At 42.2% G+C, this 25,126-nt stretch overlaps 1 protein-coding gene across 2 annotated transcripts in view; it reads right to left on the reverse strand.

Moving 5' to 3' along the window:
* Positions 1 to 25,126, reverse strand: part of Cfap58 (cilia and flagella associated protein 58) — a 94,377-nt gene that overhangs the window by 56,840 nt on the left and 12,411 nt on the right. The window contains exons 6-11 of one of the 2 annotated variants that reach the window (XM_021245599.2): positions 24,917 to 25,054; positions 22,788 to 22,947; positions 18,079 to 18,161; positions 14,824 to 15,015; positions 3,491 to 3,652; positions 2,641 to 2,787 (exon numbers count right to left, since the gene is read on the reverse strand). In XM_021245599.2, the coding sequence (XP_021101258.1) occupies positions 2,641 to 2,787; positions 3,491 to 3,652; positions 14,824 to 15,015; positions 18,079 to 18,161; positions 22,788 to 22,947; positions 24,917 to 25,054 (882 nt within the window). The remainder of the gene's footprint in view (positions 1 to 2,640; positions 2,788 to 3,490; positions 3,653 to 14,823; positions 15,016 to 18,078; positions 18,162 to 22,787; positions 22,948 to 24,916; positions 25,055 to 25,126) is intronic. The other variant, XM_021245600.2, reaches the window with a different exon arrangement.

The following is a 25,126-nucleotide window of genomic DNA, read 5'->3' on the forward strand; positions in this document are numbered from 1 at the left end:
AGCTGGGAGCAACCGGAAAAAGAAAAGTAACATGGGAGAAGCGCAATCTTTCCACTGAGAGCAATGGGAGAGGATGAGGATAGGCAACGAATCGGGGAATCCCGGCAAGAGGCATCTCATGGTCTACCAAGCAGCAAGGGCTCGCCTCTCCAGCGGGGGTCTCCACCCACACCCGCTGTGTAGAACTCAGGATGATAAGACAAATGTCTCTCGGGGCAGTGTCCCTAGAAAATCCGCCCTTTCCCCCAGGGTGTTGGTTTTCAAACTTCAGGGGCATGAAATCCAGAGGCCTATGTGAAATGTGATTCAAATTCTTAGGTTAAAAAGTCAAGAGGCTGGAACTCAACATTTGAGCTGTCATATTTTTCTAAAGAATGTCCAACGAGCTTAAGGATAGGCCGACCCTATCCAGTTGGGGCACCACTGTGGGTCGCCCTGGGATAATCTCAAATAATAAATCAAGCAGGCATCCTTTCTCTACTCCTCATTCTTGCCTTGATGGGAGAGGCTGGGGGAAAGGCATTACTAGTTCCACAGTTAAAGCAAAGCCAAGCCTATAATCGATGACCCGAAGCCCCCAGACCCAGGATTTCTCATTCCGAGCTCCCCCTGCAGAGCAGGGCATTTTAATCACCCTTCATGTCCCCAGCTGCCAGTGCTGCTGGCCCAGGCCACATAGCAGGACCATACCACCCTTCATTTCGTGTTGCGGCGATACTGCTCTGGAGCTATAGGCATAGATGCCAGGTGAAGGAGAGGGTAATTAAAACAAACATTAACTAAGGTCAAACCCTAAGAAACTGGGACTAAGTGATCTTGTACATAAGGCTTGCTTGTTGTAGAGCAGGAGTTTGGAGAAGGTGGTTAGTTCCACCCTGGACTCTATCATGGGTAATAGTTATTCTTTTGAACACAGCATCACTGGGAGGTAGAGATGAGAGTCAATGTCATCCTCCAGGGGAAGGAGATCATGGGCCAAGCAGACTACACTGCAGACACTGGCACATGCGTGAGGCCCCTGGTGTGGCAATGTTTATGAGATTCTTCTTCGGATCCATTCCGCAATAAATAAACCCCATCTTGCCACAAGATAGCCATTCTTGCCACTAACTGTCCCCATGAAACTTTTGTACAAGGGGAACAGGGCAAAGAGGAGGAATATTTTCAAATTTTAGAAAATGTGCGTGTATCTCTTTATATATAAATAAATATTAATACAGAATTTTCTATTCTTTTTCTATGATAAGTTGGAGTGTGGGAGATGAAAGTCTCAGGTAAATACATCAATTACTGTGTCTTTTTTGTAAAAGCACTTTTGTTAGAGTTTAATCTTTCTCAAACCAAATGTACCTTAAATTAATTTAAGGTAGTACTTCTATTCTCGTGAAGACCTATCCTTAGGTTGCCAAAGGCATTATTAACTTGAGAGTGCATATTTCAATCCATGGCATCTTAGAATCAAGGAAATGTGGCATTAAATCTGTTCAATGCAGGATCCACATTTTCGAGAGCAGGACAGCCTTTGAAAGCTAATATGTGTGAAATCAGGGTGCCCACTTTCTGTTATAAACAGTTCCTACAAATGGCTCGTAAGCATCCACGAGTATTCTGCATCGTGAAAGTGTCATCATTCTTAGAAGTTCCCTTTTTAATTCTTTGGTCAAATAAGGTAGAAGGGAAAACTATTGGATTGGATGAAGAAAAGGACATGATATCAGGAGTAGTGATATGAATGCTAAACCATATTTGGTTGGGGGATTAGAAAAGGTATAATTATTTGCTCTGCATTCTCAGAATGAGTCCTTCTGTTAGTGGACATAAAATACTCTAACCAAGTAGGCTCAGGTCAGGGATTTAGCTCAGTGGTTCTGCTGCCTGCCTTGAAAGCTCAAGGTCCGGGGTTCAATCCCCAGTACCAAAAGAAAAACACACACGAAAAAAAAACCCAAGTAGGCTCAAAGGAGCTTGTCTAGCCAGGTGTGGGAGTGCACACCTGTGACCTCAGCACCCGGGGAGGCTGAAGCAGGAGGACCACAAGTTTGAGCCTGGCCTGGGCAACTGAGTGACTTAGTGAGGCAACGTCTCAAATAAAAGTAAGACAGGCCGAGAATGCACAGGCCCTGGGTTCAGTCCTCAGTACCACAAAAATAAAATAAAGTAAATAAAATGATATGTCCTAGTAAGATCTATGGAGACAGAGGTGAGTGCCAGAAGAGAGCCCCACAGAGGCAAAGTGAGCCACGGATCCGCTGCGGGCAAAGCACACAAAGCTCTGCCACTTAAAGGAAGTGCGGGCAGAAAGTCACATGCACAGGAAGGGGCAGCGACTGGACGGAAAGCGAGTGTCACCTGTCAGCGCCGATGGCCCAGGGAGGAGTGTGGGGCACCTGGGTGTGAGCAGGGGCTGGGCTTGTGGACATGAAGGGACAGCACAGAGTCTGCGAGTTCGAGGACCTGCTAGTTTCGCTTCCCCTGCCCACGGTGGCCCTCACGGAGGAGCCCGTGCTCTGCCTCCTGGAGCCAGCCCTGAGAGGAACTGAACAAAGTGCAGCCGGCAGCCACCTGGGCTCCTGTGGGTAGGTTGGGGAAACCCGAAGGGGAGGAGGCTGCCCCCGGGCGATGGGCCAGGAAGGTCTCTACCTTCAGGGTTTCCTTTTCTTTTTCTATTCGCTGCTGCTCCAGACTCAGCTTCACCAGTGTGGACTCTTTGGCAGAGATCTCTTCCTTCAGCTGATCCACCTGACGCGTCATAATCTTTAACTTTCTCTTCATTTCCGTGATTTCATCCTAACAAACCGAAAGGAAGAACAACGGTGGGAAGTGAATTAAGTAAGCATCACTGTCCCTACAGAAGTTCAGTACATTCTTAAGAGGTTTTCAGGGAGGGTTTCTCAAAACGAGTGTCGCCTGACCAATTATGATGGGCTATCCCTTTGTCTCCTGTGCCCATCAACCTCAAAGTATTGAGAGCAATAACTCAAAATAATCTCATGAGGGGCCGGGGATTTAGCTCGGTGTTCCGGCACCTGCCTCACAAGCGGAAGGTCCCAAGTTCAATCCCCGGTACCAAAAAAAAAGTCTCATGAAACATGTACCAACTATATGTGATGACTCACACTATACTCCTCATTTTACTAAGGGAATTGAAAGCACAACACATATAAATTGAAGATTTCAAAGTAAAGCTCTACAATTACAACACTGTTGCCCTATTAGTCTGGGCAGTCAGTAGCCGTTGTAAAAAACGACAAAGAGGAGAAAGCCAATTCTACATAATAATTAAAAATAGGATCATGATCTCTACATCCTGTTACACTGTGTCTTTTCTATTTCCAATAACCTGACAGTTCTACATGAATTGATCTTTTTCGGGTGAATTGTGTAAGATTTCGTTCTTCACCTATTCTAAACCCTGCCATTAGGACAAAAGAAACTGCTTTAAGCCTAGGGTGGGGAAAAATCAAGGTGTAAAGATAAATGCATCGTTTACCTGAGCCTCAACCAGATTTTTGCTACACAGATTCCTGTCTGACCTCACAGCTTCATATAGGTTCTGTTGGTGTTTTAATTTAGTCTCTGATTCAGCTATTTTTTTCTTGTAGTGAAAAATCTGCATTTCACGGACTTTTATACCTTCCATGTTCATGAGGAGCTGGAGGAGAAAGAATTTGGATATGGTTAAACAGCTTATCTGTGCTTACAGACTTGGACAAATGGAGTATTTTACCCAGGGGTGGCTGTGGGAGAGGCCAGCACTCCAGGAATCTCACTGTGACTACAATCACGGGAGTACAACACAGAAATTCAGCTGAGCTGATAAGAGGCAAACACATTTTATCTATGCCACAGTTCTGCTCAATTATACATGCTCAATAACACTATTATTTTGTGATTACAAGAAAGAGGAAAAAGGGAAAAGAGATTCTTTTAATTCTGGAAGCCTCTCCTGACCACTGACCCATAAAAATAAAAAAACTACTGGCTCAGGCCAGGGATGTAGCTCAGTGGCACTGCGCCTGCCTTGCAAGCTCAAGGTCCTGAGTTCAATCCCCAGTAAAAAGAGCAAAAGAAAAAGAAACATAGGCTCAAATGGATCTTAACACAAGCACTGAGAAAGATAATTCAGCTCTTTGGACACTGGCTGCTTTATCAAGTTGACGGCGAGAAAGAAAACTGGTGTGTGCCCCTTAATAGCCGTCAACCCCCTCAAAATCCGCCCCTCACCACACACACACACACACGCACGCACGCACGCACGCACGCACACACGCACATCCCACCACTCGTACCTCTTTTGGAAGCACTTCTAGAAGTCCTCTTCCGTAAGTGTCTTTAGTTGTGCGGTCATGGTTGCCTCTATGTCCTGAATTCAACCACGATTTTTACCTTTCACAGTCATTTTGACCTTGAGGAAGAGCGCGAAGCCACACAGGGCCAGATCCAGTGGATACGGTGGATGAGGAGGTGCCATAATGTTTTTACGAGCTGCCTTTCCATTGGATGGCACTCAGCAGCAGCATTCACCATATTTCTTATCACACCTTGAAAAGACACTCACGAAAGAGGACTTCAAGACCTCCTTTAGAAAGTAGCAGGAATGATGGGATAAGTATGTTTGAACGGGGTGGTGTTTTGAGAGGGATCAAAGGCCATATGTCTTTGACTGTAAGAAATTTTTTTAATTTAAATAATTTTTATCACAATACTTCTGGGAAGGAGGAGAGGCCAACATGACCACCTCCTTTTTGCGAGGATGAACAGCTCAGGCCTGAACTTCCAGTGTGAGTCAATTCTTATCAACAAACAATTCACAGCATAGAAATTATGCAGTCATGACTCTTAGCTGCCATGTCCATGGAAATTGATTTTTTAGGACAAATGTCTTTTTAAAACTTCCTTAAGAAAAACTTTAGTCTGTAAAACAAATCAATAAAACGATGGGGTAAACAACAGCCGTAACATGTAAGGAGAAAATTCTTAAGATTTCATGTCATTTTAGCAGATTTCTTTTAATTAGTGGTTCCGGTGGAAAGTATCCGAGCAATGAGAAAAGGAATAGAAGGACAGGGACAGGTGTGAAGGGGGGGGTGACTCTAGCAGGGTCCCCGTGGAAGTGACATGTTGCCTAGAACCTAAAAGTTTGGAAAAGGACCTTAGATCTTTGCCATGCTGTGTTCACTTTGATTCGAGTGTGGGCAAATTGCGAGCACGCTCCCACCTGACTACCCGACAGGAACCCACCCTTCTTCCTACTTGTTGAATTAGCTTCGAGGACAGGGGGTGTCGCGCAGTGGTAGAGCACTTGTCTTGCACGTGTGAGGCCGCGGGTTTGAGCCCCAACACCATCAAAACTCTAAAAAATAAAAACAAAAAGTAGAAGCCAACCTGAGGAGCCCTGTTCTAGGATTTGCGGATCAGAGACCATAATGGCTGTTGTTTAAGATATTTATCCATTATATCTTTACGGAAGCATCTTTCAGAGTTTTCTTACAGATATTTAAGGGGATGGGATTACATCCCTTCCAACATATACTATTTTATACTATTTTTCTTACTGAATCAATTGGTTTGATATACTTAGTAATTTTTCCCTTTTTAAACATTTTAATTTCTTTATACTTAGCACCACATGCCCTAATTTAAAATATATTCATAAATGTGGAAAGTACATTTTGTTTGTTCATTTACTTGGGTCTTCTTTCTCCCTTTAACCTTCATCCACTCATCCACATATGTTAATTCTAACAATCTAATATGTGCCCTTCCACATTTTTCTTTGAATTTTGCATATGTTATTCGAGTCCACAAAAATAATAGTAATAGCTCAGACTCACCATGCACTTTCTATGTATCTGGCACTTTGCATGTGTTAACTCATTTAATCTCCCAAATTCCTGTCAGATGTGTATCATCACCCCAATTTTACAAAAAAGGAAACAGAGGCCAAAAGAAGTAATATTTATGAAATTATTCCATAGTAAGTATACAACTGCAGGAATTGGCTTTCCTTTGTTTTGTGTTTTGCTTTGCCTTCTAGATTTTGTTTTTATTTTTTAGGCAAAAGGGTCTTATTACACATACTTTGATGCATTTTGCTTCTTACTCCTCAGTAAGGCTGTGGTGGTCATCTGAAGTAGCTCTAACCTGTTCTCTTTCGAGGCTGTATAATACCCCACAACGTGGACGCACCTCTGAATGTCCTCAACTATGTCTGCCTGAGCAGTAGCTGTTTCTGCCCTTTCTGCCCTTTCTGGCCCTGAACCATGCTGCAGTAACATTTCCTGCATGTGTTCCCGGGTATCTGTGCTTTTACTTCCGTGGGATGGATTTCCAGGAGTGGAATAGCGGCACAAAAGACACACGTATTTTCAGCTTTAATGGGTATTGCTAGATTGCTTTCCAAGATGGCTACAACATTTTACATTTCCACGCCACCAGCAACAGTTCTCATAATAGAAAACTGCCCTTGCCAGTTGCAAATAAACCCTCTTTGGTCATACTGGATGATTCTTTCAATATTCTATTGAATTTTCTCTGCTAGAACTTCTTTAGGATCCTCCGTACATATGCCTAAGTGATACAGGCCTATAGCTTTCTTTTTGGTTCTATTTAATATCAGAGTTTCTACTAGCTTCATGAAGTGAAGTACCTTCCTGTTCACTCGTTCATCTACTCGTCATCCATTTAGTCATTCATTCAGTGAACATGCGCTGAGGATCTGTCTGCGGCAGGCATGGTAACAGCAGGATGGTTACAAAGAGCAATAAGACAGTGTTCCTATCCCCAAGCTTACCTCTACAGAGTGACCCCAGCAGAGAAGGGCTAACCAGCCAGTGGACACAGCCAGCCACTGAGAGAGCACAGGCTGCTACTTGGGAATCAAGAACTAGAAGGTTCGTGGACAGGTTCTGAGGATGAACCTTCTCCTCTTCTTATGTAAGCAGCTAATATCAGAAGCTTCCCTCTCAGCCAGACTCACCTCAACCCCAGGATCTCTCCCAGGCTGGAGTCTTTATACATCACACCACTGTAGGAGCAATGAGTTCCACCAGCGAAGCACTGCCCGTCCACATTAGCCCCAGATTATACAAAGTACATAAGCAATAGTTTTTCTAAATTCACACTTGAAAAAAATTATACAACCATACATTTCACATGCACTATACAATATATAACATGAGAATTATATACTTCTTGCAAATTTAAAGAAACTTAATTCTAAAGTCATTAGGCTCTTGGTCATTGTTGGAGCAAATCGTCTCAACTCTTTTAGATGGATATACCTCTAAGAGAGTTATCTACTTCATCTAATTTTTAAATGGGTGCAATTAGACAAAGTACTTTTATAGGCTGTTCCTGTTGTTTTATTATTATTACTTGCTATCATCCAGTTAGTGTGGAAAGAAAAGGATCCAAGGTAAGAATATATATCTATATACAGGCCCAGTGGCCAATGACTAGGATGGCTGGTTGGGGCCTGGGAAGAGTGAGATTAGAAAATCAAAGATAAGAAGGTCTAGGGAAAAGATGTGTGGATGGATCTGGAATTTTTTTTTAAAAGCCCACTCTTTCCATCATTTCTTTAATCCACATTGTCAGGAAACTTAAAAATGAGTAGGAAGTAGCCTTTTAAGATATCAATTTTGGTAATTAAAATATATGTTAGGAATAAACAGAAAACTAAAATAAGGTACCCATTACTGGATCTTTTATTTGGTTGAGTGTTTTTTTTTCTTTTTAAGGAAAAGCACTACCTCAGCCTAATAGTTTGTCTTTTTCTAGATAGGACATTACCTTCTTTAGGATCAGTTAAATGAATAAATTGAAAATACTTTGAACAGCAGCATCAGCATTGAGAATATCAAGAAGCACATCAGAGAAAGGGAAAACTCGCTTATTCTATCATGTTGAGAGACATTAGAATGAGGATAATCCATCGCACAAACAGAATAATGCTCCAGAGAAAAGGTGTAGGCAAGAACATTTCCCCTCTGAGCATCCAACTAGCATGGGCCATCTATTCTCACACTACAGTGCACAAAATCAGAAACTTCTGGTTTCCTGAAGCTGACAATAAATAATAAGAACCTATCATGATACCAAGAGGATCAAAGGAATTTAAGTAACAGTGGAAAAAATAGCAAGTGTTGAAACTAAAGAAAAAGATGATTTACAAAGCAACTTATGTCCAAGTGTTGGGACTCGATTTATTTGATGGCCATCAGTTAAACCAGTGTCATGTAGATGTTTATCAAAGGGGTGGAGTTAGGTAACAGCCAAGCATCTCATCAGCAAGCTGCGCCCTGTTATACGTGGTGCATCAGAGAATGTGGGATGCCACCCACGGCGCTGGGGCTCAGGGAATGCTGCACGTCCAGATACCCTAAACCAAGCCACTGCACGTGTAGCCAGAGTTCCTTTAGTATTTGCAGCCCTGCTTCACAGGGCCCCAGCAAGAGCTTACACTGCAGGCTAGGGGTAGAGAACCAGTTTATAACCTACCCCTACCTTTTCTTTTCCTGTTAAAACAACCTGTCAATGGAAATAAGAGTGAGCTAAAAAATCAATAATGCATGATAGAAACTGAACCCCAGCCAAAACATCATATAGACTGAGGCTGGATAAGAAAGTAGGCCATTGAATTTGGAATCCTATAACTTACATTTGATGGAATATCAGTACAATAAACTTCTCAGATAAGGTTTTCTGACCCAGTGTCAATGATTTGAATGCTGACAATGCTTTTACCTTCATAATTAAACTGAAAATCTCACTTTAAAAGCAGAAAATACCTATGTGCCCAGGCATCCAAAACTCTGTCTTCCCTACTTTTCTTGCTTTCTTATTTTATTTGCTGTCTCACACTAGAGAGGCTTATCTATGCTTTGATTGAAGTGAAAGAATACACATTTGTGCCCCCACATAACTACAGTATTTGGCATACAGTAATTTAATCATATGATAAATGCTAACAGATTAGTCTGCCCCTCCAGCGCCTTACCCAATGAATGATATCTTATATAAAATTCAAGTTAACATCAAAAAACAGGATCTTTATTTTGTTGTGAAGGCAACTAGCTAGTGGACAATATTTCTTTAATTGACCTTTGCTTTCCTTCTTTGTTTCAAAGTCCTTGAATGCACATTATTATTCATTTCTTGGAACCTCAGTGTAAAAGGCCTTGTGTGACACGGTTACAGGCAAATGAGCAAAGCTAAGCAATCTGTGATTAGTGATTTCATTGTAAAAGAATGCTTTGTGACATGTAAACTGTCTGGGAGGTGATTTCCAGTTTAACGTTTACAATTAAAAAGGAGTAGTCCTAAAATGAAGCAAATGCATAAGGTGCGAAAATGTTAGGAGGGTTTAACAATGAACTGGAAAGTTTCACCTAGAACTTATGCAAGTTCAGAAAGGAGCAAACACGATGGCCCACAACTTACAACCCTCATCCCTCAATGTTTCTGAACAATAACATTTGGACCGCAGCAAAGGAAAAATCACACAGATAAAAAATGCTAAAACCCTGGAGTGAATCCTCATGCGGTTCAGCTAATATTCACTCCCGCCTTGTCCCACAACCTCACTGGAGGAATTTATTTCCTCATGCTGCTGAGGGTGGAGTTGGTCATGACTTGCTACACCAATGCCAAGTCAGAGCCCTGGGCGAGGGGAGGACTTGAGACATGCTTGTGTTGGTGGATGTGCGGGCACCAGGCCCTGGAGGGAGGTTTCAAACTGGGCCCAGTCGACAGCCCAGAAACCCAGCCCACCAAGCCCTGCCTGCATCAGCTGAATCTCGGTCAACTGCAGACCTGTGAGAACTCAGTGCTTCATTTTGTGTGGCACTGAAGTTTTGTGTGTGTTTGTGATGCAGCATTATTACAGCAAATGTCAACTGAGACAAACATTAGGAAAGGCTGGGGATGCTGAGCCATCCACATGCTGCTCAAAAGAGGGTCTTCATTGTTGTTTACAAGCGCCAGGTTAATAAAATGCAACATAGGTCTTTTGGCAACTTACATGCACCTTTCTTTCTGTAAACCAGAAAGAATCAGAAGGCAAATGTTCATGCTGTTTGTGCAGCCCAGAAAGAATAGGCCATGCCAGGAAGTCAGATGCCACTGGAAATGCTGAAGATAATTCAGATTCATGAGTCTGAAGGAAGGGCAGACCCACAGTGCTAAGTATGATATTGAAGAACTTAATACAGACACGTAAAGTGAGTCTTTGACTAGTTAATTTGGATGTCCAATTATGCACTTCATTTATTCTTTCAAAAACATCTGAGTACTTGTTTAGGAATGAAGAGCTCAAAACTGAATGAGACTTATCCCCAATAGCTAGTAGGTAAGTTGAGCCAGACATGCAAACAACAGCGAGTTAAGAGAGAACTCCTTGGTTTCCAGAAGGAAGAGCCAAGTTCAGAGAAGAAAGATCACTTTTAACAAAGTTCTTAGGAAAAAGTGGAATTATACTTGGCCCTTGAACAAAGGCCAAGGTGTTTTTAATGTTGCTTTTTTAAGATCAGGATGCTATAGCAATACATAGCCACTTTGGAAAATGTTTAAAACACAAAAAAAAACCCCACAAAAGGATATTAAAACAATCAGTATCCCTAACCAACTAGACACAACCATTATTAATTAATGTGTTACCATATTTCCTTCCATTCTTTTCCTATTTCAAAATAAGAAGTTACTAGACTTCTGTCTTTTTTTTCCTTGCCTAAATTCTCATGGAGCATTTTTCTTTATCACTGTAAATAAAACACATACAGAGGAACTTCCTTCCAGGCCAGTTTTATAGCCAGTCTCCTGCTACTGACCTTGCCAGAACATAGCCAGTTGCCACGAGAAAAATATTTTCTCATCACGTCTTTGATTTGAGCCTCAGTCCCACCATTAGAAACCAGCCATCTGCAGGCTGATCTCTCTTTTTGGTCCTCCTATCTCCTCTCTTGTACAATTATGATCTTCAGTGTTCTACTTGTATTCTAAGAGAACTGAAGTTTGCATCCACTTTGCTGATTCCATCTCCTTAACATCAGCTCCAACCTTTGCTCCAGTGTGGATTTCCAGTCTGTCTTTGCTTTCATTTGGTTTGAAATCTGTCGGTTTTATTTTTAGTTTCTGACAATTATTCCATGTTTTATCCAATTCTTCCTCTTTATTTCATCTCTGTTTTTTGCTGGAGGTAATGTCATCCTGGATTTCTAACCTACATGATGATCCTACAACCCAACTGGCATCACCTGTCCTAAAATTAACAAGTCCAGAACCCCCATTCTGCATGCTAGGAAGCCTCCTGACATCCCTCCTAATATTTCCAGGAATTCCTGAAGGAAATCTATCTCTCCTACTTATGATGGCTTCATTTTCCTGTTTCCATAGCATCCTGAATCCTCACTTGGCATCCTGAACACACCATCGCTTCTCTAGGAAGTGTGGTCTCACAACCCCACCGCCCTGAGCCTGCTCACACAAAGAGCACTCACGACTGCACGGTTGATGGAGTGCAACACTAAGGTGCAGAGCACAGAGAAGAAATTAAAATCAAACACTGGATATCTGTGTTCCCAGCAACCCTTGCAGCCTTGCTGCCTGTGGAACCTCCCACGGGCCTGCTCTCCCAGGAGAGCTCACCTACTGCCCAAGGCTGACATCATCCATCCTTGGCCTCCTCTAGAAGCTTTTCTCATTTTCTCTGCCGCTTGCTCACCACCCAGGCCCCTTTCCAATCCCTGTGGCTTTTGTTTTGGTTTTGGTTTAGGCTTTTTTGAGACAGGATCTCCACAACATAGTCCAGGGTGGCGTTGAACTGGAATTCCTGGGTTAGTCCCTCCTAGCCCTCAACAGCCTCCACTTTTATTCCCATGTGCCATAGGCATGTACTTTTCTTCATATGCTGTGATGTTAAAAAGAATGTAAGGAAGCACTCCCCTGAGGATTTGCGGGGTGACACAGCTTTATAAGGTCGAGTACAGATAAAACCACATTGGGACGTTAGAGGTACCTCTAATGGTGGCACTCTGGGTGCCTGGATGGAGAGAGTGCTCACCTGCTCACCTGGAAGAAGAGGATGCTGCACTAGATGGAGTCATACGCTCAAGTACCAATGCCCTGCTCCCCCAAGGCCCGCCCTCCGGAGCACCCATTCCTGCTCCAGCCGTCAGGCCTGGCCACACCCCTTGTCATGGACAGTGGAACAGGAGTGGGAAGGCCGCGGGCCCTCCCCTTGTCAGCTGAAGCTCAAAGAGCATCACGAGGTTCCACTGCGTCGCTCGCTTCCCTTGGTCAAGAGACCAGTGTGAACCAACAGTCATTCTGGAGCCAAGGGGCCATGAAGCAGGGCTGCAGCTGACCCTCGTGGCCATTTAGGTGAACAAACAAAACTACGGATCTCTACTGCTGCCAGTGACAGGAACTCCAGAGTCACTAGTTGCAGGGTAAGATGAGGAATGAAGAGGCTCATGCGCTAGTCCAGCTCCAGAACACAAGTACCTGAACAGACGCATCCTCTCAAAGTCAGTAAATCGATTCAGTGGGCTCCAAAGACGATTAAGTCAGAAGCAAGTATGCTGCACTCTGATGACTAGAATCACACTGGGGCCCTGGTCCTGCCGGGGCCGGGTGTAGCCTGCTTCTGTAAATACCTGCCCTGCATTTGTTTAGTCTAAGTGGGAAGAGGCTGATTTCGTGCTGCTAAAGTTTGTTTCCCACTTTCTTTATGTATCCAATTCAAATGTTGGCTGTCTTCTTGTCATCCTCTTTGGGACTGCACTCCAAAAAACAAAGCACAGCTTAAAAGCATTAAGATACACTCTAGAATTTGCTGTAAATTTCATTGACAAGAAGTAAGGGGGCTTACATTACATAGAAGACAACAATTTGCTAGAGAAAAAAACTGATCAAATGAGTCTTTTCCCAAAACTCTCTTCTCAGCCTCACACCTAAAATTTCTCTCCCTTCCCAACTGAGCCCCACCCCTGGATCTATGCTCTATAGCATCCAAGAGTGCTACAAAGAGGACAGTTTAACTTTCATGCATAACATAGGCAATGCACCGAACTCAAATCCCTAAAGTCCTTCCTCTCAATGTGTCCTTCAGCCTTCTGCTCAAGAGTTTTATCAGCAGGGCCAGGGATTTAGCTCACTGGTTCTGCTGCCTGCCTCGAAAGCGAAAGGACCCGAGTTTGACCCCCGGTACCCCCCCCCCCAAAAGAGTTTTATCAGGAGAGATCCAGAACTCTGTCACCCAACACACCAGTGCTGGGGTTTGAAGTTCACAGTTAATTAATGTTTTTAAAGCCGTATTAGTCACTGACTTGACACTGGGACAAAATACCCAACACCCCTCATTTAAAAGAGGAGAGATTTGTTTTGGCTCACGTTTCAGAGGATTCAGTCCATGGTTAGCTGGCTCCAAGGCAGTATCAGTATGGCAGGGGACATGGTGGAGGAAAGCTGTGGCACAGCCCATGGCAGCCAAGAAGGGGAAAGAGAAAGGAGGAGCCAGAGACAGGAATACACCCTTCCAGGCCACACCGCCTGTGACCTCTCCAACCAGCCCCTGCCTCCTAACAGCACATTCAGCCATGAGGCCACCAAGGGATTCATCCACTGACATATAGAGGGCCCCCATGACCCAATCATCTCTGAATACGTGAAACTTTGGGGGGTTGAAAATGAAACAAAACATGGGGAAAGAGGAGCCCTGCTCCACTGCTGGTGGGAGTGTAGACTGGTGCACCACTGTGGAAGTCAGTATGGAGATACCTCAAGGAACTAGGGCTAGAGGTCCCATCTGACCCAGCTATACCCCTGCTGGGCACCTTCCCCAAAGAATTAAAAGAATCATGCCACAGTGATATAGGTGCACCCATGTTCATAGCAGCACAGTTTGTAACAGCTAAAGCTTGGAAACAGCCCAAATGCCCAACAACTGGAGACTGGATACAGAAAATGTGGTTTTTTAAAAGAAAATGGAGTACTACTCAGCCATAAAGAATGAGAAATTAGAGACATTTATTGCTAAATGGATGCACATTGAGGCCATCCTCTTAAGTGAAATAAACAGGACACACGTGTAAATATCAAATAGTTTCTCTAGTGTAAGAAACTAAAGTGTAAATAAGGACTAAAAGGTATAATAGATAATGTGAAATAGGAAGAAAAGGGGTGAAGGGGAAGTGGGAGGGGGAAAGAAAAGAGGGAAATGGAATTAATATGAGAAAATGAAAAAAAGGAAACAAAGCCTTTGTAAATAGGGAGGGATGGAGGGGTTGAAGGGAGGGCAGGGGAAGGGGGAAAAAATAAGAACCAAGAGAGTAGGTAAAGGTGCAAATCTCCAATGATGAATGTCATTATATTGTACACCTAAAATGTACCAATAAAAGGATACACAAAAAAAGAAAAAGAAACAAAACAAAATGAAATCTGAGGTCATTTAATTAGGTGCCTCTCTTCTACCAGCTAGCTATCATCCTCTGTCTGAGGAGACAAGAGCCTTAGTGGCAGACGTGGAATGAAGAGAGGGCTTCCAGATGGTGTCACCTGCTGCCCCGGGATTGCACACAGTGGGGCAACCGAGAAGAGCAAACATGCGGAGTTGGAAGAGGGGACAGGAAGCAGAAATGAAGGAGCAGTAAGTACAAGCACTGTCCACTTCAAAATGTGACCCAGGCCCAGCCCTGGGACAGCTTTTATTCTATCCGCGTCATTCCTCTTAAGGCTGCATGCAGCCCATCTGGACACATGGTCCCTGCAGTGGCTGTGATGGCAGCAATGCAGGGGAAAGGAAGACCGCGCAGAGCAGCTCACCTTCTGGGTGAAGTCGCTGGCCTCGTTGATGTATCGATCGCGCTCCTTTTCCAGTTGGAAGATGATCTTCCTCTGCTTCTGGGCCTCCTCCTTGTAGTTCTGGATTTCTTCCTCCAGATTCCGCTTGGTTTGTTCATGGAGTTTCACCAGGTCTACCTGCTTCTGGGTTGCATTTATAGCCTTAAGCATATTCTGAAAGCAAGGACAGTAAAGCCATCGCGTTACTCCCAATGTCTGAGGATTTGGGTTTACTCAAAGTTTACTCCCTACCTTAGCCATAAAAATAATCACATGCCTTCTCTTTTGCATGAATAAAAATAATAATATTCTCTACAGTTTATTAAGAGCCTATTGTGCTAATTTTGAACACGGCATTTTATTTATTTTTAAATTGCGATCATTTATTTGTTATTTATTTTTGAGATAAGGTCTTGCTACGTATCCAGGTAGGCCTTTAACTCTCTATGTAGCCCAGGCTGGCCTTGAACTCACAGTCCTCCCACTTCAGCCTCCTCAGTGCTGGAATTACAGGCAGGCGTACTTTAAATGCACTTATAAATCCACTAAGCAACCGCAGTGTCCCTGAGAAGTAGGCTGTATATGCTCCCGTAGTAGGAATAGGAAACAGAGACTGAAGCGTTAAGCTTCTTTCCTACAAGTTCATATAACAGGGCAGTGGCAGAGCCAGGACTGAAATGTATGGCTGGCTGACCCGAAGTCTATACTCTTTCACCTCCACCACAGCTCCAGCCTCTGTCTGGTGAGGTTAGAACAACTGAAACTCGTTACATAACTTGGACTCTGACCACCAAGTAAGATAAAATCAGCTTAGTAAAAATGTAGACACCTTGCCTTGAGTTAACATGCGACCCAGCCATTTCACTCCTGGGTGTACACCTAGAAGAAATAAAGCCAAACCTTGTAAGCGAATGCTCACCGTAGCACTATTCACAAAAGCCTAAAAATGCCCATCGGTGACGCGCACACCAACAAGACCGGTGCGTCCTCACGGTGGGATGAAAGCAAAGCACGGCCAGCGAGCTACCAGTGAGTGCCACAACACTGATACAACAGGAAACGCTGTCCTCATGGAAGATTCCGGGCACAAGAGGTCACACGAGGGATGAGCCCATTCGCATAACAACCCGGAATTGTCAGATCCACAGAAGCGGAAGGTGACTTAGTAGCTGCCCTGGGTAGGCAGGGAGAAGTGGGGAGTGACTGCTGAAGGGGACAGTTTCCTGTTAGGGTGATGAGGATGTTCTGGAAACAATAATGGTGAGAATGGCAGAACACCGTGAATGCACCACATGCCACCAAAGGTAAGTTTCGAGATTTTAAAAACGTTTAACATTTTTAAAAGTTTAACCTAGTTACTTTTCAAGTGGGTGCCACATCCCAAATTCACCCTTTCTGATTCAGTGGGTCTGCAATGGGCCTCAGCACCTGTACTGTTGATGTTTAAGGCCAAAATGGAGCCTCCGGTTGGCTACCCAAGGCCTGCAACATGGCAGGAACAGCAGGGGCCTCACCCACGGCCACAGCTGAACGGACCTGTGGCCCTCCCTGGGACTTCTGAAATGAGGGCTTTGAGAGAGAGTGTGTGTGTGTACATACGTGCGTGCTTTCTGGGGTTACACCTAGTCCTCATGCATACCAAGTAGGCCTTCTGCCACTACAGCTCTGCTACTACACCTTCAGCTCTCAGATTTTTGCAGCTTGATAGAAGATGTGAACTATGTTTCTGCCAGATGGACAAGTAAACAGTGCTCACTGAAAGACGAACAGACCGAAACCTAACAGGAAATCTGGTGATGGAGAGAAAAGGCTTCATCCCAAAAGTGCTAGGTCATGTTCCTGCCGCTTCCTGGGGCCCAAATACATCCTTGGGTACAACGAGGTGCCTTATTTTTTCTTCTCAAATCTCTAACCAACTCACACACAGGGCTGGCTCTGAAAACTGCTGGACCAGCAGCAGGTGAGATGCCCAGTGAACACTGGTTGGGTGAGGAAGTATAAAACCAGCTTTATTTTCATCAATTGGGTAAGCATTTGTTCTAGAAAAGACAAAGTCACTGCAAATGACACTGAAAGAACCACCATATATTCACATTGCTGCCTATCAAAACCATGCTTTCAATGAAGATAGTATTTCAAATCAGTGGGGAAAATTTTTAAAAATTAAAAAGTATATCCTTCCCTAAAGGAGGAACTGGCATTAATCAAATCAAATAAATGCAAAAGTACTGTTGTATTACCTGTCCTTTTGTGGCAAAAAATCTATTAGTTGTTTATTAGTAGATAACAAATATAAATTAATTAAATATTGAATATATTAAAAATAAATATAAAAGTCTAAATAAAATAGTACTGTTAAAATATATAAATTTATAGAATAAAGGAACCGTTTCCAAGATGTGGCGGGGAGACTTCAATAATTTTCAAAGGAATGCAGCATGGAAAGAGGTAACCTCCTACCATTTCCGGAGATTCTGTGGAGATTCTCAAAGTCAAGCAGAAGTGTACTCTAGTCCCTCCTCCACATCCACCCTACTGCCCCTTCTTCCCTGGAGGAACCTCTGAGCAAGAAAGTGGGCTTTAAATCCTTGAAGGCAGTCAATCTAAGTGACCGTCAGGACGGTCGGTTGGACCCCAAGTCAGGAGGGTGGGAAGCAGGAAGAAAAGAAGCCCTGCCTGCAAGGGAACGTCTCGAGGTCTGCAACTGCCCCCACCCCTGCCTGCTCTTTAGTCCACAACTCAGGTGCCAGAAGAGATGAGCCTCAAAACAAAAAAACCCTGTAACAAGCCCAGAAAGATAGGAGAAAAAAGGGTCAGGCTTCATAATCCCATCGTGCCATTTTCATACCTAATCCTTCAAAGTTAAAATTTAGTTAGCACTCACACTTGTAATTTTTGGATTAGCCGAAGTTGTAGATAATAGATATTAAATTCAGAAATTTTGATCAACTGCTGATGATGCTAAATAACACACAAGCAATGAAAACAGAATCCACAAAATACTCAGAAAGCCCGGACTGGTGTATATGCTAATTCTCCAAAGTCCTTTTGTGCTCCCTGGTGATAATGCAGTTTCAGTTCAAGGCCAGTAAATGGTAGACTGTAAGTAGCTGCTTAGAAGAAAACTAAGCATTATTATTTATTCTAATCTACTTTTGTATGCCGCAGAGTTTTCTTTTCCCACACAACTGGTAAAAAATAGACATTTATTTGCCAGCATTATTGTAAGAAACTCACCTTATTTAGTATGTCCCTCTCTCTCAGAAGCTCATCCATCGCTTTCTTATCAAGTTCTGCTTGTTTCTTAGAAGTCTCCACCTCTAAATTACCAGGGGAAAAAATAACAAATGTAGAAGCAATTCAAGAGAGAATCTGCCAAAGTCAAAGTGATATAAAAAGTGCTTCACGTGTTTATCTATAGCTATAAAACCACTATTAATTGAGTGATCTATGGTCCTCATTATAATTCGGTGAAGTGGATCATAATGTCCCACTAAATAGACAGAAACCGAGGCTTAGAAAGATTGGTCCACACAAGGAAAGACTGCAGTCAGGAGGCCACAGGGTTAAGATAAAAAGTTTGGTTCAAAAAGTTCTTGATCTTTTAAAGTCTTGTTTTTATTGCACAAGTAAGGAGAAATACAGAATAAAGTTAGAAAAACGTAAAAGGAGAAAAAAAGAAATTAACCAGAATCCACTTAGGATTTTGATATATTTCTCTCCAGACTCTTTTCTGTGCAAAAACATGTGTGTGTGTAAGCATACACAAATACACACATAGACACACCTGCCAAAACAGGAATTATGCTGTACACAATGTTTTGTTGCTTGTTTTTATAATTAACAACCATAGAATAAATGATTTTCTATAAGTGTGCATCTACACCAGGATTTTTAATAACTTCACAATGTTTTGCTATATGAAAATGTATAATTTATTTAGCCAATCCCTCATTTTAACATTTAAATTAACTCCAATAAAGTAAATAAAAAATAAATGGCTGTCAATTTTTATGTGTATGGCTGTAAGTGATAAATTTGTTACATTCTTGTCCATTTGTTCCTCAAAAGAGGAAGTCCTATTTTTTAAAAGATATTTTCCTCCTACTGCCAAATTTCTCTCTAGAAAATTAGTGACAATTTAAACCCACACCAAAACCACCAGTAGATTTTATCATCTGCTTTGATGTTTGCCAGTCTGATGGATTTCTAAAAACCAGTAGGTCATTTGCATATCTTTGATTAGTAGTAAAGTTGTCTGTTTTTATGCTTAATGACCATTTATTTGTATTTCTGTTTTTCAAATTGCCCACATTTACCCTTTGTCAATTTTTCTCATGAATTGCTTGTCTTTTCTATGTCCTTTTAAGGGGTTTACATATATATGTAAAGATACACTTTGACAGTATTTTGGTCAATTTGCCTTTAGAGTCTTATGGTAAAAGAAAATTTAAATTTTTATTTCATTGATTCTCTCAATTTAGGTTTTATTGTCTGAGTGTTTGGTATTATAGCTTCTTGTCATGCAGTCATTTTCAAAATAACCCATGCTGCATAAGTGGTATGCAACAACCCCTTAACTCAGCTGGTGATCTTGGCTTTCTTCTGGCCTTTTCAATCTTTTCTATTGATCTATTTATTTGGACACTATCACTACACTATTTGACTATGAAACCTTTATAACACATCATATAACATTTAAACATTTGATGAGATTATTGTTCAGAATTTTACAGCTATTGTTATATGCTAATTCTTCTCAAAAAACTCTAGATCAAGTTCTATACAACACAGCTTACTGAAATTTTTATTGGAAATATTAAATGTATAGATTAATTTGGATAGATCTGTATCTTTATCATATTGTTTTCTTATCAAGGAACTTGGACTATCTCCCCATTTTTCAAGTCTTCCTTTATACCCCTCAATAGAATGCTGCAACTTTGTACAAATACTTTGCAGATATCTCGGTAACTTCATTCACAGTATTTTATTGCCTTAATTGGTACTGTGAATGGAGGTTTTTCCATCATCTCTTCTAACTGATATTTTGATGCCAAAATAAAAGCCATTTATACATACGTATTTATGCTATAATCTGCCACCCTACTGAACTCTTGTATTAGTTCTGGTGGCCTTCCAGTTCCTTTCTTGCGGTAAGAAAATCATAACACAGGGAGGGCCTATGCTCGTAACTATTACACCCAATGCCACCGTTTGATCAGGTGCACCTGGCTTGGTGACAACATACGCCTACTGTCTCAGCCATTCCTGAGGCTGAGGTGGGAGGGTCACACTTCAGTCCAGGAGTTTGGGAGAGCATGGACAATATAGTAAGAATTCAGCTCATAAATAAATAAATCCATCAATCCTAGGTGGCAAGAGCAAGGTAGGAGGCATTATAACCCCAGACTTCAAGTCATACTACAAGGCCACAGTAGTAAAAACAGCACAGTCCTGGCACAAAAATAGACATGTCGACCAATGGAACAGAGTAAAGGATGCAGAAACAACCTGAAGCACCATCACCCATCTAATCTTTGACAAAGAGACCAATAACATAAGCTGGAGAAAAGAGATCCCTTTAGCCAATGGTGCTGGGAGAAGTGGCTATCCACATGCAGAAGGATGAATCTTGATCTGTATCTCTCATCCTGAACTAAAATAAAATCAAAATGGATCAAAGACCTGGATACAAAAACAGAAACACTGAATTTACTGGAGGAAAAAATTGGCAAAACTTCCCAAACAGATCCCCAAGTGCACAAGAAATAATACTAAGAATCAACAAATGGAATTATGTCACGTCTCCTGCATAGCAAAGGAAAGAACTAACAACGTGAGGGTACAATCTACAGAATGGAAAGCAATGTTTATTTATCAGCTACTCCTCAGACAGAAGGCTAATATCTACAATATCTACTCAAGAAAATTAGGTCATCACAAATGAAAGACCCAGTCATTTGAAATTATCCTCAGAAGAATAAATACAAATGGCCAAAAAGTCCATGAAAAAAAGTTCCTCAGCTTTGGCCGTCAGAGAAATGCAAATCAAAACAACACTGAGATCCCCCTCACTCCAGTAAGAATGGCCATAATCCAGGACTCAAGATGTGACATGTATATGTATCAAACCCCCAAGCTGAATGTAATCACTATGCACCATAAACATGTCTAATTAAAAAATAAAAAGGTCCCTAAGAAGAAATGACAATGTAAATAATATCTACAGCATGATGACTTTGTAAGTTTTAACTTAAAGATGAAAGAATTGAGTTCAGTGCTGAATGAATTTTTTAAAGAAATTTTTTTTTTCTCAAGGGTTAGAAAAATTGCAAGCAGAACCATAGAAATTTGAATACGGGGTGTTCTGTTGGTCACTCAGCCAGTGACATGTTCCAATTGTTCCATTTTCTCCACGTCTGTCATTGAAGACTTTAGGTTGTATGACATTTGATTTTGACTGTCAACTTGATTAGATTAAGACTCCTAGGAGATCAGTAAAGCGTGCTTTGGGTGGGTCTGTGGGTGTTTCCAGAGATGACTGACAGGTAGGCCAGCAAACCCAGGAGATGGCATGCCCTGACAGCAGGTGGGATTGACCAATACACTTGCAGCCCAGATGGAAGGAAAAGGGGAAGAAGGGGAGGCATGACGGCACGTCCTGTAACCCCAGCACTGGGGAGGCCAAGACAGGAACATTGCAGCAAGTTCAAGTCCAGCCTGAACTGCATAGTAAGACCCAGTCCCCAAAACACAGGGATGAAAGAGAAGGTGGAAGTTGGCCTGCACTAACAAGCTGAGTTTTGCTTGAGTGGGTACATAGAGATCAGACTCCAGCTTCTGTAGGCTTCCCACGTGGATTCACACCAGTGACTCTCCGGGGCCTTCAGCCCTGGACTGGCTCCTTCTTCCTCCTTCTAGAGAAACCTCACCAATACAACTGTGAGCTCACGACCTGGGGATTTAGCTCAGCAGTTTTGCCGCCTGCTACACAAGCACAAGGACCCGAGTTCTATCCCCGGCACCAAAAAAAAGAAAAAAAAGACAACTGTGAGCTCACACTAGGCTGTGGGTACCCAGACGTCAGGGACCTGGCTGTCCAAATGTCTGCACACAGTATGCATTCACTACACTGAATGGATGAGCGGAGAAACTGTCAAGACAACCTGCAACTGCAGCCCAATAAAAGATTATTTCCTAATGTCTTAGAAAGAAAAACATCTGCACTTCTTAAAGACTTAAATGGTAAATATTTCTAATAATCTTACCTAGAGATTAGATTTTACCAACTTACAGTGAGGCAGTGAGGCAGTGCATGCTTTGATGTTTGTGTGTATTCATCTCATTCATTGATTTATAACTCACAGCAGCCTGCAAGAGGTCAGCAGGACACAAGGGTCCTGGCATCCTGCCGTCAGAAATCACCACCTGAGTCTCTGTTCCCCAGCCCAGATCTATTTCTGCCACACCAAATTTGACCCGTATACCATATTGGTAATTATATTCTTATTCAGAAAACAGTAGTGTATCCATATGATAATTCCTGACATTTAGTATGCAATTGCTATACTAGATGCTGTCTGTAATCTTGTCCCAGACCATATAAATGAGGAACATTCATCTTAACACATCCCCTTATCTTCCATGGACAGCCCTAAGAGTTTACGTGCTGTTTACTCCACCGACAAATGCTGAGCAATACTTTGGGCTGGATTTACACTGTGCCAATAGAACCCTTGAAAGGATTTGCTAAGGTATTTAAATAACAACCCCTCCATACTGGCTGGTTACCAGTGTGAATGGTGTCATGTTGATTTCATTTGGCGTGGTGTGTTATATGCACAGAGTCCTGAGGGGCCAGATGACATGAATGAGATGTGTAAGTTAGTATCACTAATGAGATGTGTAGAAGTTAGAAGAAAACAAGGGCCAAGATGGTTTACCTCTCTCTAGTCCCAAGATCTGATTTTTTAGGGTTTCCTTGTGCTGCTCCACCTCTGCCTTTTGATCTTCGATCTGATGCAATTTCTTATGGATTCGTTCTCTAATTTTGTTGAGCTTCCCAATGTCGAGGTGCATTTGATGGACTTCCTCCTCTTTGGCCTGTAATTAGTAAGAGAATTCACTGAGAAGCTAAGTGAATAAAGGGCCAGGGAGTGGACAACGACAAACTCAGAACCGATAAGAAGAGTCTCCTAATGTCAGTGTAATGCTGGCCTGGGGGACTGAACCAAAATACACACTGTTTGGTTTCAAGAGAAATTGAAAAACTATGAATAACTTTATTCTCTGAATAAAATATGTGGCTATATAAACTAAAAAAGTGAAAAGACTGATAAAATCTGATGTTTCAAGTTACCTTCTAATTGTAGAGTCAAATAAGATGCAAATACGGAGTTGTATATATTACAAATATGTGGATTTTGCCTACAAATGCTGTAATCAATTAGCAATTTTCATGGACTTACAAAAAGTGATGTCTCTGACAAGGTTATTAACATGAGATAAAATATTTAAGCATTCTTTTAGATAGGGCCACTGTAGCCCTATCTCATGCAACTCCTTCCTGGAAGTATTTTAGTCTGTGGACACACACACACAGTGGAGTGAGCAAACCTAGAGAATGGGGAAAGGCTCCAGGAGAGTGACCCCAGCAAAGAAAACCTCCAGATTTTTGTCTATTGACTTCAAGTTTTATGGATTCTTAAAATCAAACTCACTTTTAAAAAATTTTGCCACTAGAAATGACTGGAAAAGTAACAGGATTCATCTTTAAACAGTGGTTAGCGGTTTTCTTGGTTCTTGACAAGGAAGACTGAAACTAGCTATGTGAGTTATCCTCAGCTTACTCTAGATGCCCAGTCCCACTAGGTATAGGATCTGAGGACATCTTTAAAGATAGGGGGCCCATATACTGGTCCTCAGGAGATAATATATTATTCTGACTTAAGCAATCATTTCATTTCTGCTTTAAATTATCAAAGTTTCATTTGGTTCCAAGTCAGCCCACCCTGGGCTGATTTAAATATCCCTCAGCCTTGGACCTTCAGACCTTAGAAGTTTCAAGATAGTTGACCATAAGGCCTCTTTCAATTCTAGGATTATGTAACTCAGTGGTTGTTAATCCAGACCTCTTGGTTAGATGTCAAAAAAAATCCTACAAATCTCATATTTCTAGGAAGAATGCAAAACAAGATGCAAGGTGTATGCCAGGCGTGGTGGTGCACACCTGTAATCCCAGTACTCGAGAGGCTGAGGCAGGAGAGTCACAGCCAGGGTTGAGCCCAGCCTGGACTACACAGGGACTTCACAGCCAGCCTGGACTACATAGCCAGACCCTGTCTCAAAATACAAGAGGAAAAAAAAATGCAAGATGTGCAAATAAGAATACATGTGTGCATACATGTGCATGCGTGAGTGTGCTTGCAACAGATTCTCAAGAGAGTCTGTAACACCAAAAACGTTATGGCTCACTGCTCAAATCTATATCCTTTATGTCCAATATTCTAACATAACCAAAGTAGGGAATATGAATTTTTCAGAATTAAAGTAATAAACATAAAGCCGCTCTGTTAACTATAAAAGCATACAAGTGCAATATGTATCTGAGTATAAAAGTTTATCCAAGCTTAACCTGCAAGTACTCTTTAATGATGGGAGGAAGAAGAACAAGAAATGTTCCTTGAACTACACATTAGACAGTAGCAGTATGACTCTACAGTCCTAAATATAAATACCCAATAGTCCCACCCTACTTTCTCCAGAGAGTAAAATACAATCTCGATTCTTTGCTTCTCACACTCATAGCTCTGGGCAACTGGTTACTTGCAAGTCCAATTACAGAGATGAACACCTGAGCTTGCTTTGGAAAGCATTTGTATAGCCATATGATCAATAATGAAGTTTGTGATTTTATAAGAAAGGAAGTTTTCAAACTGCTTCTGGGCATAAAGCAGTCGTGAGAGGCTGGCACCTGCCTGTGATGTACCAAGGCTACCCAGTCCATCCAAACCCATGTTCCGGGATGAGGAGGAAGGGAGAGTGAGGGACAGACAGGTCACTTGGTGTTTACTTTGAGCTCCAGCGCCTTCTGCTGATTTTCCTGGGACAGCTGCTCACAAACCAAACTGTGCTGTTCGTTCTCTTGCTGAAGTTTAGAATTTCTCATCTGGAACTGCTCGAGTTCCTTGGCAGCTCTCTCATTCAGTATCTGGAAGGCATGGAACGAAGGAACCGGTTAACACTTTTTAATCTGATTACAGTGTCTGTATGCACATGCAGG

The sequence above is a fragment of the Heterocephalus glaber genome, unplaced genomic scaffold (assembly GCF_053883595.1).
Source record: "Heterocephalus glaber isolate CG9 unplaced genomic scaffold, H.glaber_assembly_v1.0 deba00001498, whole genome shotgun sequence".
Classification (NCBI taxonomy): Eukaryota; Metazoa; Chordata; class Mammalia; order Rodentia; family Bathyergidae; genus Heterocephalus; species Heterocephalus glaber.